We start from the raw sequence: 17,309 nt of genomic DNA, 5'->3' as shown, positions 1-17,309 counted from the left end.
ATAATAGATTTGAAAATAAAATAACAATAATGAATTAATCAAACATTCAAGCCTTGAAGTAGCAAGAGAAAGTGCATGAATAAATTGTTAATTATTGCTCAGTTTGCTACACTGATTTGCTTGAACAATGAATATGGAACAAGCAATAATTATATAACTTAATAGTGCAAAATCAACATTCAAAAAACAAACGCAAAAAAAATAAATGGTCAAGTAAATACACTTTAAATCAAACATTTAATGCCTCTTTTCTATTTGCAGCCTTCTGAGGTAAATATCAACATTACATTTTCCACAGGCTAATAAATCTTAAAATAGAATAATAACGAGATGGGTGGGGTTGGTGGTGGGGGCGGGTTTTGGTGGTAGTCAGTGCAGCAAGGGTTTCTGGGTATTTGTTCTGTTGTGTTTATGTTGTGTTACGGTGCGGATGTTCTCCCGAAATGTGTTAGTCATCCTTGTATGGTGTGGGTTCACAGTGTGGCGTATATTTGTAACAGTGTTAAAGTTGTTTATACGGCCACCCTCAGTCTGACCTGTATGGCTGAGCAAGTATGCTTGGCATTCACTAAAGTGTGTGTACAAGTCGCATATATCATGTGACTTGGCCGGCACGCTGTTTGTATGGAGGAAAAGCGGACGTGACAACATATTGTAGACAACGCTAAAGGCAGTGCCTTTATAGTACCGGTGGGCCAGCTCTAATGTTAATTTGATATTGCCTCAAGGGCCAAATGAAATTGTACGGCGGGCCAAATTTGGCCTGCAGGCCAGAGTTTGACACCCATGATTTAAGTTAAAGGCACCCGGTGGCCAGATTCTTTATTATGCTCGTAACGTCTTGTGAGCCGAAAAGTACATGCTGGCGGGTCACACTTTTTAAATTGATAAAATACTTATTCAAATAAGATATTTTGGTTTTCCCCAAATAGAATATCTTATTTGAAGATTCTGCAACAGCCCGAGTACGCTTCATTAGTGTTCAGAATAAAATACTTCTGTTAATTTTGATATACAAATCTTAATTTACAATGTTTTATTAAGTAAAATTAACCATCTCATTGACCGTACATTTTACTAGTTTTTAGTATGTCTTTATTTTAATCTTAAATTTTGTCTTTGTTTGAAGTACAGACAAAATCAGATCTTATAGGCCTCTAATGGCAGTCGCACCTGTGACATGGCCTCCAATCAAAACCAGTTTTAACAACCCTTTGCTAAACAGTCTCAGTTGGGTGTTGGTCCACTTCCTGTCACTGATGTCTGTCACTTCCTGCTTCCTCTCGCAGTGCAACCACTACAAGCGTGGCGTCATCGCCGGCTCGTCCTGCAAAGCGCTGTGCGAGCAGAAGACGCTGACGTTGCAGCGCTGCATGTCCACGTCGTCCAAACACCAGGTGCAAGAAACTCCGGAGACACTTGCATCTTCATTTTGAAACCTGTTCGTCACACTTGCAGGTGTACGCTGGCCTGTGGAAGGAGCTTCCGGTCGTGGTCAAGTGTGGGATCGAGGATCGCGGGAAGGTCGACGGCGCTCCGGATTCGCCGCTGCAACGGGAGAGGAGCTTGTTTGACAAACCAACGCGTGGAACCTCCATGGATGAGTTCAAGGAGATGATGCTCGACTTCCTGAAGGTTCTTTTTTACAGAATATGTTAATAATCTGTTCCGGGGTCAAAGTGACCATTATTAAGTGTACAGGCACAGACTTATTCAAAGCAAACATCTTCAAGGCTCGTGTGCGCAAAGCTCCAATTGTACCACGCAACTCACACAAAAAAGGGATGTATATGTGTGTATATATGTATATATATATATATATATATATATATATATATATATATATATATATATATATATATATATATATGTATATGTGTGTGTGTGTGTGTGTGTGTGTGTGTGTGTGTGTGTGTGTGTGTATGTATATATATGAATACATATATGGATACACACATATAATATATATAAATACATATATATATATGTATATACACACATATATACATTTATATGCTGTATATATGCAGTGTTTCCCACAGGTCAGGCATCTATTTGTGGTGGCGTGGTCGGGCGGCAGGGGGGTTGGGGGGACGTTGGAGGCAGCGGCGACAGCAATGACCAAGAAGAACGCGGAGTTGGAATATAATTACAACACTTTATGTACATATTTATATAATATTTACATATTTATATAATATGTAACTACAAGCTCCATTCACAGACAGAGTCCCATTGCTTTTATGAGCGGTCGAGCGAGTCAAAAGCCGGAAAAAAAATATATATATATTTATACATATATATTTTTATTTTTTATTTTTTTTTGTCGCGGCCGAAATTTTTTCGTGGCGGGACGCCACAAATAAATGAATGTGTGGGAAACCCTGTATATGTATATATAAATACATATATGGATATACGCATATAATGTATACAAATACATATATATATATATATATATATATATATATATATATATATATTTATGCATATAGTATATATATACATACATATATATATTTATATACACACACACACATATATATATATATATATATATATATATATATATATATATATATATACACACATATATATATATATACGTATGCATATATACACATATACATACATTTATATGTATATATATATACATATACAGTAAATGTATGTATATATATATATATTTTTTTTTTTTTCATCAATTTTTGCAAATTATGAATCAATTTAGATGGATGAATAAGAATATAAGAATCGCGATTTGATTGTGAATCTTTTTTGGTCACTCCCCTAGACCCCCTTTTTTTTTTTTTTTTTTTTTTTTTTTTTTTTTTTTTTTAAATAGGAATCAATTTCTAAAAAGGCCAACTCCATGCAACCCAGAAGGATCTATTCTCACCAGCGACCTGTTTTGAAGAGGTTCCATTGTAAATATTTATACCAAAAAATACATTGCCAGAATCAGTTTGAATGGAATTGTTTCCTGCCCAATGATTCACACTCCTACTAACTAAATTTTGTCGGTGCTATTGGATTTCGATTTACGGACTATCAAACGGTACCGTATTGTTGCATTTGACGTCACTTCCTGTTGCAGGCTCTGCACCAGTTGGCAACGAAACAGGCGCATTTTGTAGCATACTGCCTGGCAACTACAGGCTTAAATAGTGCTGTGATTATTGACAGGTGCGTGAGTCCAAACAAATGAGCCAGGTGAAACTAATGTTTGTCATGGAAACTAAAACAAACCAGGGTGCGCAAAAACAGGAACTGATGGAGTCAAAAACAAAACAGTACATAACTAAACAGAACATGATCGCAAAGACATGACACACGGTCCTAAAAAGTGTCAATATTGTAAGTATTGCACGTATTACACACCTGCGGTTTGATTTCAGCGTGCATCTTAGTTGTAGTGTTTATTACCAAATTTGGAGGTTTTGAAATTGCCATGTAAAATAGCTAATGCTAATCAGTAGCGTGTATATGGCATTGCTCATGTACATTAGCATCAAGCTAGCAAGTTTTGAAAAGTCCCGTTTTACTTTTGCTGAAAACATGCTTATTATTGCAAATGACGATATTTATATCGTCAACATTTTGGCATATTTATTAGCATCGAAGGATGAGGTAATAATCGACTCCTCCGTGTGCAGGCTAATTTCGGAGAGCAGCCGTCTTTGAGCGCCCTCGTGGACCGAATCATTACCCTGGCGGACGTCAACCAGGACACGAAGCTGTCCCTCGCCGAGGCCAAGTCGATCTGGGCCCTCCTCCACATCAACGAGTTCCTCCTGATGGTGGCGCTGCAGGAGAAGGAGCACACGCCCAAGCTGCTGGGCTTCTGCGGAGACCTGTATGTCACGGAGCCCCTGGGCCACACCGCCCTCTACAGGCTGGAGACGCCGCCGTATATGCAGCCCCTGGTGCCGGGGCCCCTTGTCGCCAGCCTGAACCGCTGGCTGGCCCCCGCCTGGCCCCGCCGGGCGCGCATTACCATCGGCCTGCTGGAGTTTGTGGAGGAGGTCTTCCACGGGCCCTACGGCAGCTTCCTCATCTGCGACGCCAGCCCGCGCCACGTGGGCTACAACGCCAAGTACGACTGCAAGATGGCCGATCTGCGCGCCGTGGCCTCGGAGGCGGCGGTGCGCGCCTACCTGAAGGGGCGGCGCTGCGAGACCAACGCCGACTGCACGTACGGCACCGACTGCACGGCCACCTGCGACCGCCTGGTCAAGCAGTGCAACACGGACGTGGCGCGGCCCAACCTGGCCAAGGTGTGCGCGCTGCTGCAGGACTTCCTGCTCTTTGGCGCGCCGGCGGACCTGCGGGGCGACCTGGAGAGGCAGCTCCGCACCTGCGTGACGCTCAGCGGGCTCGCCAGCCAGATGGAGGTGCACCACTCGCTGGTCCTCAACAACCTGAAGACGCTGCTGTGGAAGAAGATCTCCAACACGCAGTACTCCTGAAAGCCACGAGGCGGCGACGTCAGACTCCTTTTCTATCCTGTGCAGGATCACGGAGGGGGTGGAGCCTATACCAGCTGACCAATGAGGAAGCGGCGGTATAGCCATGTGAGTGAAACAACAAATGTCCTTTTTGCAACTGTGAATATCTACAAAGTGAAACTACTGTCAGCCTGACTTTGGTCCTATACACTAAAACTTCTACAGTCCAATACTTCAAGTCATACAACTTTAACAACGTACGTGGAAAAAAACGCATGAAGAATGTCAATTTATGACTGCACTTGATGACATTTTACCACAAACTCGTTCCTAGCCCCTTCCTGCTCTGTCACCGATAAGAATATAACAGCCCATTTCCCATTCATGGGTGACCTACTGGGTTCGAATCCAGGTGGAAGTTGTGACAGCAAGGTTTTCTAAATTACAGGGGTGTCCTTATCTGATTTTATATTAGTCTGATATCAGGGGGGAAAAAATCAAGTATGGAATAATATCGGCTTGCACGGAAAAACTCTGATGCAACTCTGTTTGTTATTTATCTAAATGTTACCCAATTACCACACAAGGTTTGTCTTTTTGCTGCAGCCTACTAGGAGCTAACAGCTAAGCTAAGCACACGGTAGCATAGACATATGTAATAAGTGTCCTTAGTTCAAAATATTGCAGTAATGTTGGTATAAACACCTATCTAATAATGATAGTTGTGTATTACTTACACATACACATTGTCAAATAGCACGGGGTAATCTTTGGGCACCGAACGTACGTATGTATGTATGTACACACACATATATATATACATATATATGTGTGTGTGTGTGTGTGTGTGTATATATATATATATGTAGTATATGTGAGTGTGTGTGTATATATATATATAAATGTGTTTTTATATATATACATACATATATATATACACACATTTTTATATATATATATATATATATATATATATACGCGCACACACAGACACACATTTATATATATGTGTGTGTGTGTGTGTTTGTATGTATGTATGTGTGTATGTGTATGTATATATATATGTGTGTGTATTATGTAATAATGTGTGTGTGTGCATGTATGTATGTATGTATGTATATATGTATAATGTGTGTATATATGTGTATGTATACATTAATATTTACGTATATATACATGTATATATATATGCATATATACACATTATTATTATATGTATATATAATGTATATTTTATATATATAATTTTTTTTTAATCTATTTTTCAAAATTATGATTTGAGTTAGAATCAGGATGAGTAAGAATCACGATTCGAATGCTATTTGATTTTTTTTTTGTGCACCCCTCCAAAGCAGTGTTAGAGTATCCAGTAACATACGTGTCCGCATCATTGAACTTATGCCTTAAAAAATTATTGTGGCCACCTATTGTCGCCAAGACAAATTACCACTCCTTTTACTAACATAACTTTAGTGTTCTTTATATCAACCGTGCTCGGTTGGACTAATTATACTTAAACAAATATTGTCCAACATTCCACATTACAAAATATTAAAATTCTTTACTATGATTCTTGTTGATATCGTATTCAAATGGTATCGGCCAATACTCAAGGCTCCAATATCGGTATGATATCAGATGTGAAAATTGGGACACCCCTGCTGATTTTAATTTTGTACCACTTATTTTGCACTTAATTTATTCCTCATGAATTAGTTTTAGCCCCAAACATGCAATCTAGTTCAGTTCAAGTTTGAGTCAAATACTTTAAAATAGTTTCACTCAAATAAAAAAAGAGTGAAGAAATGTAACAGGGAATGAAAATGTGCTCAGTTGTAGACAATCAGCTGTGATTAAAAACACTTGGCTTCACACTGTCTTTTTTTTTTTTTTACCACGGACAACGACAAGACCAGTTGTCCAAGTTAGATGTTGTTTTATTATGGTTTTCAGGACAAAATTAGTCGCCAAGCTCGTTCGTCTGTCCGCTGGCCTCGCAGCATCTGTGAAGACAAGTCGTCACGGTGTCAATGTTGCCGTTAGTGTGTCACTTCTAAAATGTGCGACTCGGTTCCAAACCCAAAGTCCACTGAGGTGGACGTTGAGCTATCGTGAGCCACCTTTGCTTTTAGCCCGCTTGCAGCACAGCGATGGGACTGCAGCCCACGCTGCGTCTCAGTGGGCAAAGGAAGACAAAAAGTTTGACACTTACCTTTTCAACTTTAAAATCATGTCCGCAATATGTGTTTCATAGTTTTTAAACACCATTGAACAATTTTAGGTTTGACAAAGGTTTTAAATGTTGGCTTTTTTTTTTCCAAACAAAAATATAGTGTCAAAACTAGAGAGCAATCCATTGACAGTGCCTACACTTGGCTTTTCCACCTGTAACGGTATCAACCTTTTTCTTCTTTTTACAACTTATTGGCCTTTTGTGTGTGTTTTTTTGTTGTTAATTTTCATCAATGTCGGCTTTTTATATTAAAAAAAAAATATTACAACTTTTTCTTTTTTTTTATCAGTATAGGCCTTTTCCTTTTTTTGTATAACTTTTTAAAAAGCATCATCAGCCTTTTTCTCTCTCTCTCTCTCTCTCTCTCTCTCTCTCTCTCTCTCTATATATATATATATTTATATATATATATTTTTTTTTTAATCAATATTGGCCTTTTTATATACATTTTTTACAGCTATTTTTTAATCAATATTGGCCTTTTTGTGTTTATTTTTTTATTTTATATGCCAATATATGCCTTTTTTATAAAAAAAAATGACAACTTTTTATCAGCATCAACCTTTATACATATGTGTGTATTATATATATATATATATATATATATATACATATAAATACACACACATACATACATGTGTATATATATATATATATATATATGTATATACACACACAAACAGTACATACATATGTGTATATATATACATATGTATATATATATATATACATATGTATATATTTATATATATGTGTGTATATATGCATATGTATATATTTATATATACATGTGTGTATATATATACACGTGTGTGTGTGTGTATATATATATATACACCTGTGTATATATACATATGTATATATTTATATATACATGTGTGTGTGTATATATATATATACACCTGTGTATATATACATATGTATATATTTATATATACATGTGTGTGTGTATATATATATATATATACATATTCACATGTGTATATATTTATAAATACAAACACACACGCATATGTGTGTATATCCATCCATCCATCCATTTTCTACCGCTTATTCCCTTTCGGGGTCGCGGGGGGCGCTGGCGACTATCTCAGCTACAATCGGGCGGAAGGCAGGGTACACCCTGTGTGTATATATATATATATATATATATATATATATATATATATATATGCACGTGTGTGTGTGTGTATCTATATATATATATATACATACACACATATATATATTTTAACTGACTTTCGGGTGTTAATATATGTTTATGTTGAAGTATTTGGCAGACGCTTTTATCCAAAGTGACATACGTTAAAAAAAATAATACATATAAAACACTCATTATCATTTAAGGGAAGAATGTAATAGAAAATATCAATACAAAGTGTCAAGACGGAATAAACTCTGCTGCTGCAGTAACAGAGACACAGTCTATAGGTCCGTAAGATATTTAGATATCTAATGTATTCATACATTTTTATGTAGGATATATGCATGTATATATACCGTAACCTTAATCATATTGTTTCTAGAATTTAAAAATAGCTGATCGTTTTTTTTCCCCTCCTTCTCTGGGATTATATTCCCAGTTTAGATCTCGCACGTCTGGTCATTTATAGCATATAATAATATTCTATTACTGTTAAGCAAACTATGAATAATAAAACACGCCAAAACCTGTGTCCTTTATCATAGCTACACGTATGACAAAAAAAAAAACGCCTGAAAATCAGTGGTATTCAGTGAGGTAAAATGATTCAAATGCACTGACAGTTCATTGCTCCTGCCAAATGAATTGCACTGAGTGGAGCGGATCACCACTCCAAGATGGCGGCCCCGCGTCTCGTCAGCGCCCGTAGCTATGGGTTGCATGACCCTACATTCCTGAAATATTACTATATTTACAAAACAAGCACTTGATTGAGCGTGTTTTTGTTTATTTTTAATTAACAACTACACATTTATGTTCAAATATCATTAAATAATTCTAAAACAATGAACAATAAACCAACAACTTACAAAGTTGTCTTTTCCTCGTCCCGGAAAAAAATACTGTTTATGTGACGTCACATCCGGTTCTCTTCTTCGCGGCTTAATTAACAGTTTGGCTAAAATAGGTGCAAGTACTGTTCAATTTTGTTCCAGTCGTTCAAAGAAATAAATATGAAAGCGCTTTAATGGAGTCCTTAAAGAAGTGGTTCATAAAGGTAAACTAACGTCATGTTATGTCTTAGTAACAATGTGATTTTTGGTCCAATTCACCGTATTTACATGGTCCATTTTAATACCAAACTACAAGCTGAGTTGTTGTGCATGACGACCACATTATGGTGTCTTTTGTCATCTTATTCAGCATCAAGAAAATATCCTTAATAGTACTAACTACATTAATAAATACTGTGTGCTCCAAAAACATATTTTCATATTGCTGGCAAACTTTGCTGAACAGCGACATCTACAGCTGAATATATTAACTTCACAGTACAAAAACAATTGTAGACGAGACTAATATTTGTAACAGGAAAGGAACTGCAAAGAACTTTCATTTGTTTTTCTCACTAGCACTCAAATACTTCACTTACCGATGCACGAATAACTCCAATGCTTTCACAAATGAATGTTTAATTGTAAAGACGTGACGTGCCTCCAATATTCTGTCCTCTAAATGCCGTGTGTGTCAAGTAAAGTGAGGAAGAAGTCGTTAAAAAAGGAAAAACCTTTCAAAATAAGTCCAAATAAACAGCAGCCTAACGTCGCCTGAAAGCCAGAAGTGCGCGGATGTGCCTCTGGGTCACGTGAATGCAACCCACCAATAGCGTGACAAACGAATTTGAACTACGGCAACCGAGAAGAACCAAAAGTTAACATGGTTCGCTTTACTATCCACTTGGTCATTAATAACAACGAACGTAACATTTTAATTTTTAAGTATTTGAGTCGTGAAAACGCATTTAAATAGTCCTTACTTTATTGCATTTTACGTAACATTTTAGTTTGTATTACAAGTATTTGAGTCGTGAAAACGTATTTAAATAGTCCTTACTTTATTTCATTTTACGTAACATTTTAGTTTGTATTACAAATATTTGAGTCGGTATAAAGCATTTTAATAGTCCTTATTTTATTACCTCTTTACGTAGCATTTTAGTTTTTATTAAGTATTTGAGTAGGAAAAACGGATTTAAATATTCCTTACTTTGTCTCTTTACGTAACATTTGAGTTTTTATTACAAGTATTTGAGTCGGTAAAACGCATTTTAATAGTCCTTACTTTATTGCATTTTACGTAACATTTGAGTTTTTATTACAAGTATTTGAGTAGGTAAAATGCATTTGAATAGTCCTTACCTTTTTGCCTCTTTACGTATCATTTTAGTTATTTTCACAAGTATTTGAGTAGGTAAAACGCATTTTAATAGTCCTTATTTTATTACATCTTTACGTAACATTTTAGTTTGTATTACAAGTATTTGAATCGGTAAAACGCATTTAAATATTCCTTACCTTATTGCCTCTTTACGTAACATTTTAGTTATTTTCACAAGTATTCGAGTAGGTAAAACGCATTTTAATAGTCCTTATTTTATTACATCTTTACGTAACATTTTAGATTTTTTTTCAAGTATTTGAGTCGGTAAAACGCATTTAAATATTTCTTACCTTATTGCCTCTTTACGTAACATTTTAGTTATTTTCACAAGTATTTGAGTAGGTAAAACGCATTTTAATAGTCCTTATTTTATTACATCTTTACGTAACATTTTAGTTTGTATTACAAGTATTTGAGTATGTAAAACACATTTAAATAGTCTTTACTTTATTGCCTCTCTACATAACATTTTAGTTTGTATTACAAGTATTCGAGTAGGTAAAACGCATTTTAATAGTCCTTATTTTATTACATCTTTACGTAGCATTTTAGTTTTTTTTTTCAAGTATTTGAGTCGGTAAAACGCATTTAAATATTCCTTACTTTATTGCCTCTCTACTTAACATTTTAGTTTTTTTTTTCAAGTATTTGAGTCGGTAAAACGCATTTAAATAGTCCTTACTTTATTGCCTCTTTACGTAACATTTTAGTTTGTATTACAAGTATTTGAGTATGTAAAATGCATGTTAATAGTCCTTATTTTATTACTTTTTTACGTAACATTTTAGTCATTACAAGTATTTGAGTCGGTAAAATGCATTTAAATAGTCCTTACTTTATTGCCTCTTTACGTAACATTTTAGTTTGTATTACAAGTATTTGAGTATGTAAAATGCATGTTAATAGTCCTTATTTTATTACTTTTTTACGTAACATTTTAGTCATTACAAGTATTTGAGTAGGTGAAACGCATTTAAATAGTCCTCACTTTATTGCCTCATATTAATTCAAAATTATTTTATTTACGTAAAGACGCAAGTCCATCGGTTGGTTGAATTTTCATTTGTGGCTAAATATTGACATTTTAATAATTGTAAAGCCTTGACTTTTATAAAAAGCGTATTAATATAAACGATATGTATCCATAATTAAATACGAGGCTCGTTTTGCCATGTCTCCCTCTAGTGGCAGAAAATGTTATGACGCGTCCTATATCATAATATAAAAAGTGGCGTTCACTTCTGCTGCGGCTTTTATTTATTTTTTTTTGCTTTCATCATACCGTCATTAAAATCATCATATAATAAAATATATTGTAATAGACTACAAGCTGTGAAAATATTTGCGAATTAACTTATTTGAATGAAATACGTCATAACATTGTAGTTAATGTGTACTTTATGGAAGATAATATACAATTGCAAGATGTATTAGATCCTCATTATTATACACACAGTTCCCAAAACCAAAAGATTCAATTTCAAATATGGTCTTTCAATCAGGTTAATTGTTCTGCGAGGTGGGCGCTATGAGGCCGTGCACCAGCTCCATTTGCCTCCTCTTGTCCTTGGCTCTGTTGATGGTCATCTTAAAGAGGCGACAGTACATCTCCATGGCGACCGGGGTGTCGTCGTTCCCGGGCACGGGGTACGTCAGCAGGCTGGGGTTACAGTTGGAGTCCACCACGCCCACCGTGGGAATGTTCATCTTGGCGGCGTCGCGGATGCCGACGTGCTGCTGGAAGACGTTGTTGAGCGTGGACAGGAAGACCACCAGGTCCGGCAGGCGCACGCCGGGGCCGTACTGGATGTGGGCGTTGGTGAGGAGGCCGCCCTGCCAGTAGCGCGCGTGGGCGTACTCGCCGCACTCCTTCGCCGTGTTCTCCACCAGGTAGGAGAACTGGCGGCGGCGGCTGACGAAGAGGATGATGCCGCCGCGGAAAGCCACATGCGCCGTGAAGTTGAGGGCGAGTTGGAGGTGCTCCATGGTCTGGTCCAGGTCGATGATGTCCTGGTCCAGGCGGCAGCCGTAAAGGTAGGGCTCCATTAACCTGTCACACACACAAAGAACCTGTTGGTCAAACGCAGTAATATAAGGTAACGTTCGTTTGAAAAAATGAATACAATGTCAAATAAATTAATCTGTTCCACGGTTTACATACGCAAATAAACTTAGGATGCACAGATCAGGTTTCAAACGGAAGGTTCGAGGACAAAATCTGGCCTGCCTTGTTGTTTTTTTGTGGACCTGTACTTCGTTTTAATATGGCCCATCCCATAATTCTAAGGAGGCCAGCCACCTCATTTTACATGGTTCCCCAATTCATTTTACGTGGCCCGACAATTAATTTTATTGTGGACCATTCCATAACTTTAATGTGGCCCGGGACTTAATTTTAGATGGTTCGCCACTTAATTTTTTGGTGCCCCATCCCATTAACGTGGCCCATCCCATAATTCTAAGGTAGCCCGCCACCTCATTTTACATGATTTCCCACTTCATTTTACGTGGCCCAACAATTCATTTTATTGTGGACCATTCCATAACTTTAATGTGGCCCGGGACTTAATTTTAGATGGTTCGCCGCTTCATTTTATTGTGGACCATCCCATTGATCTAATGTTGCCCACCATTTCATTTTATTGTGGACCATTCCATAATTTTAATATGGCCCGAGGCATCATGGTTCACCACTTAATTTTATGGTGGCCCATCCCATTAATGTTGCCCGCCACGTCATTTTACATGGTTGCCCACTTCATTTTACGTGGCCCACCAATTCATTTTATTGTGGACCATTTAATGTGGCCTGCGGCTTCATTTTAGATGGTTCGCCACCCATTAATGTCGCCCGCCACTTAATTTTATTGTGATCCGCCACTTCATTCATCAAAAATCTTGAGAGATCCAAAAACTTTGACATCCAAAACATACAAACCAAAGCCAGTAAAAACATAATAACCGAGGTGAGGGTAAAAATAAATGACATTTCATTAACACATACCAAGACCTAGAGATGCGCAGATGGGCAATTATATCATCCGCAACCGCATCACCAAAGTCGTCATCCACCCACCGTCCACCCGAACCAACATTTTATCCGAACCGCAACCGCCCACCACCCGCTCGCTGAAATACATCAGAGGTCGGCCACCTTTACCACTCTCAGAGCTATTTAAACCTGTTTCACAGAGTAATGAAGACAATTGGCGTATCCTTTGTATCTGTGACAATTTCCTGAATTTATTTTACACCCCCGCACCCCCAACCCCACCAACCTTACCGACGCACGGGTGGGAGAGGGGGGTTTGCTGCTAGCGGGGTGTATAAAATAGTCAGGAAGTGTCATGAATACAAAGGATTCTGGGTATTTGTTGTGTTGCGTTTATGTTGTGTTACTGGGAGGATGTTCTCCCGAAATGTGTTTGTCAATCTTGTTTGGTGTGGCTTCACAGCGTGGCGCATATTACTAAAAGTGTTAAAATTGTTTAAATCAAAACCATTAGTGTACTCTGTGTCACCCAGTATGCCTTGCACTCGTGTGCGTGTATCTGCGGAAGCCACACACAACATGATGCTGGACTGATGAGCAGATCGTACATGCTGCAATGGGCGACAAAGTCAATGGCTTCATAACAAGCCATAATACTTATTATCTGGGTGACTGCTGGCAGTCATTCTAGAGAATACTGGCGTCTCTTATTGTCGTCTTCGCTTTGTGACACGGCCCTTTGAACGGTAAAGGATACCGATCCCAGAACCATGTATGTCAAATATGTCCGGATGGTTCAACCGCCACCCGCCCGAATCGAATTAAAATCTATTTTTCCGTCATGTCACCCGCCCGACCCGCGGTTTATCCGCGGACTTCGCGGATGAGACTGCAAACCGCGCATCTCTACCGAGACCCGTTGACTTGGTCGAAGAGCAGGTTTTGGATGTGAGGTGCTAATCCGTGTCTCGTAATATATGCAGTTTTATCCTTCCCGCAAGAAAATGTATTAGCAACCTGAGAATCAGGAAACATCACACGAAAAAGATCGCCAATCCCGTCTTTTGAGGTGTAGGATTGATGTTTCACCACAGTGTGCAAGATCCATAACACCTCGGATTTTATTGTTGCTGTTCCGCCAAAGATTAGTGTCAGGTCAGTGCTGCTAGCGGCAGTTGCTGCTAGCTGAGGGGTGCGTTGGCACTGGACCTAGGCAGAACTGAGAGGGGTGTATAACATAGTCAGGAAGTATCATGGATGCAAAGGATTCTGGGTATTTGTTGTGTTACTGTGAGGATTTTCTCCCGAAATGTGTTTGTCATTCTTCTTTTGTGTGGGTTTCACAATGTGGCGCATATTAGTAGGAGTGTTAAAGTTTTTGGCTCTTTGCCGCGATTTTATGCTTACCGTCCCGCATGTGCGATTCGACCGCTCTAATTCCCATGGTGCTAAGTTCGAAATCCCTCTTGCAAAGTATGCACCTGGCCTCCTCGGGATTGGCAACAGGCTTAAGCTCGTTTTTAAACCGGCTGTCCTCCAGCCAACGCTCGCAAAACTTGCATTTCCCCATGCTGACTGAAAGGCGGGACGCGATGAAGAAAGGAAGGAGTCTGCGCGCGAATGACACTGAAATCACTCACTTTTACTCAAAGACGTGCCGTAACGTTTACTCAAAGACGTGCCCCGACAATTTAAAACCATTGAGTACAGAATTTAAGACCATCTTAGGAATTTCTAATTAATGTAATACTTTTTAAGGCCTTAATTTTAGACACATGAATTTAAGACTTTTTAAGGATCCGCGGATACCCTGAAGTGGCCCCCGGGCCGCACTTTGAACACCCCTGCCCTCCCGTCCAAAGGCAAAACCCAGTAACTCAATTTTGGTCAAAACTGAGCTGATAATTTTGGAGTTCCTAGGTGATATGCTTTACATTAGTGTATGCGATATTGTAAGCTGTTACGCGCATGGCAGGACCTAGCAACTACCACATAACCGCGTAGATACAACAGAAAAACCTAGTATCTCAAGGGACCAATCGGAGCTTCTTTGTCAGTCACCTTATTGTCTTTAATGAGACATTTGCACGAATGGGGGCCGACGGTCAACCTGATTATGTGATATTGTGGCAGGAGGGGTTTTTGGAAGATTGGCCTAGGGCGTTGCAAGCACCTTCATTAAATGTATTGTTCTTGATTCTTCCCCTTGCATACTCTTTTGGGCAGATAACTGTGGAGGTCAAAATAGAAACTGGACGCTGTACACATGGATGTGCAACTGCAGAATGGGGCCCACCCGAGATTGTGATAAAATATCTGGAGAAAGGGCACACACGTTCATGAGAGCAGATTCAATCGGCGAGAAAATGCAAGCTCAAGAAAACAGCATCAAGATAGATTGGTTTTCCTTTGTTTTCTCAAAATCAGCTAGAAGTGAGTTACTAGGTTTTGCCTTTGGACGGGAGTGCCTTATAAGATGTCTATGATTTCCGCCATCTGGCTAGCATTTCAATTGGGTTAAATAGATCGTTCTTTATTGAGTCGTTTAGGAGAGTTCCAGAATTGATAACAAATTTAATTATTATTGTTAATATTTATAGTATTATTTTAGGGTATTTGTGATGTTGGCACCAACCTGTGTCTGCATCCTTTCTTATGGCCAAGATGCACTCTGGCATCAAACAAGTCCTTCAAGGAGAAAAGCTCAGACACCCTGAAGAAGTCTTCTTTCTCGAGGGTCAGTTTGTAAAGCTGGTCTGCAGCTGAAAACAAATAAAATAAAATAAATACCTAAAAGGCCATAAATAGGCAGCTAAAAAGGCATGTCATTATTAGTAGCTGACTTATTTTTTTTTATTAAACAACTTACATGTATAATTAACGGCACTTTCAACATCAAGTAAATAAAAGCAAATACATTGAGTAATGATGTTAAAAAAATGTAAATAAATAAAAAAAAATGCTATCTTACTTTCAGAGACTTGCGGTGGATCCATCAAGGACGCTGCCGAGGAACAAACACACCTTCCACATTTGTCCAGTTTCGCAGCAGCAGAATGTCTTAGGCCCAACAAACCTTGAACAATAAACAATTATTACACCCCAAAAATTCACATTTTGACAGACGTAGAAAGGGACAAGCAGTAGGAAACCGGGTGGACTAGCAAGCTATTACACACGCTAGCTATTATCTTGCGCTATATACACAAAATAATAACATTGGCTTAATTTACATAAATACATATGAAATGTTGCTATAAAAATAGTAATAATAATAAAAAATATCAGTAATATAATAAATACAAATTACCTCTTGTTAGTGTCCGTGTTGCCATGCTTGCTGTCTGGAAGGTCAGCGACATGCGCATGCGTTGTTTCGTCTTCCTCGTCTGCTATGGTAGTCTTGTTATGATTAAGTACTCACTACTGCCACTCTCAGTCTTTAGCCTGTTGCTACATCTTTTTTTTTTTCCCTTCATGGACTTTTAAAGTACACCAAAAATAAGAATAATCATTTATATTTGTTGGATTTTCGTGCGAATTTCCAGCACTATTGTATGTTGACATAAACACGGCGTTACTTTTGTGGCATAATGTCTCTATTAATTCAACAAATACCATTAAACAACTAAAAGATTATATTTATTTTTATTTCTGCAATAGCAGAGTACAAGGCGTCTATCGTTATTTACAAAATATTTTTGAAAATGTAAAAAATGTTCAAATAAGAAAAATACAAGATGGATTGCATTTACAAGTAGGGTTTAGGAAATATACTAAATATTTTTCCTTAAATGATAAAGTACAAAATAAATATATAAAATCTACAATAATGAATTGTATTTAAAATTATTGTTTGAAAAAAAACGCAAGTTTTTCATTTTTTTAACATAATGATAAATATTTCAATTTTACAATTAATATTTTCAAACAATTTGTGGAAAGAATGTTTACTATAGTTTTAAAAATACTAAACTAAATATTTATTCCATACTTCTAAATATTCTAATAAAAAATGTAGGATGTACATAATTTTTACAAAAGTGAATGTAAAAGCAGTGTCTTAGTTACCATACCAAATATTGTTCCATAATTATTACAATAAAAAAATAAAAAAATACTATACCGTATGCTTTACAATCAATGTGTGAAAAAAAAATCTTGTGATTTTTAAAGCATTAAAAAATATATATATATAACACTAACAAATACTTTCACATAATGATAAAGCTAAAAAATATATATATATATATATATATATATTTTTTTTAT

At 37.4% G+C, this 17,309-nt stretch overlaps 2 protein-coding genes and 1 long non-coding RNA gene across 4 annotated transcripts in view; 1 reads left to right on the top strand and 2 right to left on the bottom strand.

The window, feature by feature from the left end:
- Nucleotides 1–6,320, top strand: part of dipk1b (divergent protein kinase domain 1B) — a 31,315-nt gene extending 24,995 nt beyond the window's left edge. For both annotated transcript variants that reach the window (XM_061907994.1, XM_061907993.1), the window contains exons 3-5: nt 1,290–1,397; nt 1,459–1,635; nt 3,657–6,320. In XM_061907994.1, the coding sequence (XP_061763978.1) occupies nt 1,290–1,397; nt 1,459–1,635; nt 3,657–4,469 (1,098 nt within the window). In that variant the 3' untranslated portion in view covers nt 4,470–6,320. The remainder of the gene's footprint in view (nt 1–1,289; nt 1,398–1,458; nt 1,636–3,656) is intronic.
- A 44-nt stretch (nt 6,321–6,364) lies between these two features.
- LOC133557514 (uncharacterized) lies at nt 6,365–9,247 on the bottom strand. Its single transcript, XR_009807782.1, has 2 exons — nt 8,695–9,247; nt 6,365–6,451 (listed from the first exon to the last, which is right to left on the bottom strand). It is a non-coding gene; the product is annotated as an uncharacterized LOC133557514 (long non-coding RNA).
- A 2,178-nt stretch (nt 9,248–11,425) lies between these two features.
- Nucleotides 11,426–16,495, bottom strand: mrps2 (mitochondrial ribosomal protein S2). Its single transcript, XM_061907995.1, has 4 exons — nt 16,348–16,495; nt 16,009–16,113; nt 15,673–15,799; nt 11,426–12,095 (listed from the first exon to the last, which is right to left on the bottom strand). Exons 1-4 carry the CDS (start codon nt 16,403–16,405, stop codon nt 11,549–11,551), a joined length of 837 nt encoding a protein of 278 aa, XP_061763979.1. The 5' UTR covers nt 16,406–16,495; the 3' UTR covers nt 11,426–11,548.
- Between the last annotated feature and the right edge of the window lie 814 nt (nt 16,496–17,309).

This window comes from Nerophis ophidion, linkage group LG08 (genome assembly GCF_033978795.1).
Source record: "Nerophis ophidion isolate RoL-2023_Sa linkage group LG08, RoL_Noph_v1.0, whole genome shotgun sequence".
NCBI lineage: Eukaryota > Metazoa > Chordata > Actinopteri > Syngnathiformes > Syngnathidae > Nerophis > Nerophis ophidion.
The sequence above is the reverse complement of the archived record's forward strand: the minus strand, read 5'-3'. Positions and strand labels throughout refer to the sequence as shown.

Coding starts and splice junctions, on each gene's coding strand:
- mrps2 (XM_061907995.1), bottom strand. CDS start 16,405: ATGCGCATGTCGCTGACCTTCCAGACAGCAAGCATGGCAACACGGACA. Junction 16,114..16,347: donor AACACGGACACTAACAAGAG/GTAATTTGTATT, acceptor TTATTGTTCAAG/GTTTGTTGGGCCTAAGACAT. Junction 12,096..15,672: donor AAGAAAGGATGCAGACACAG/GTTGGTGCCAAC, acceptor TGTGTGTGACAG/GTTAATGGAGCCCTACCTTT.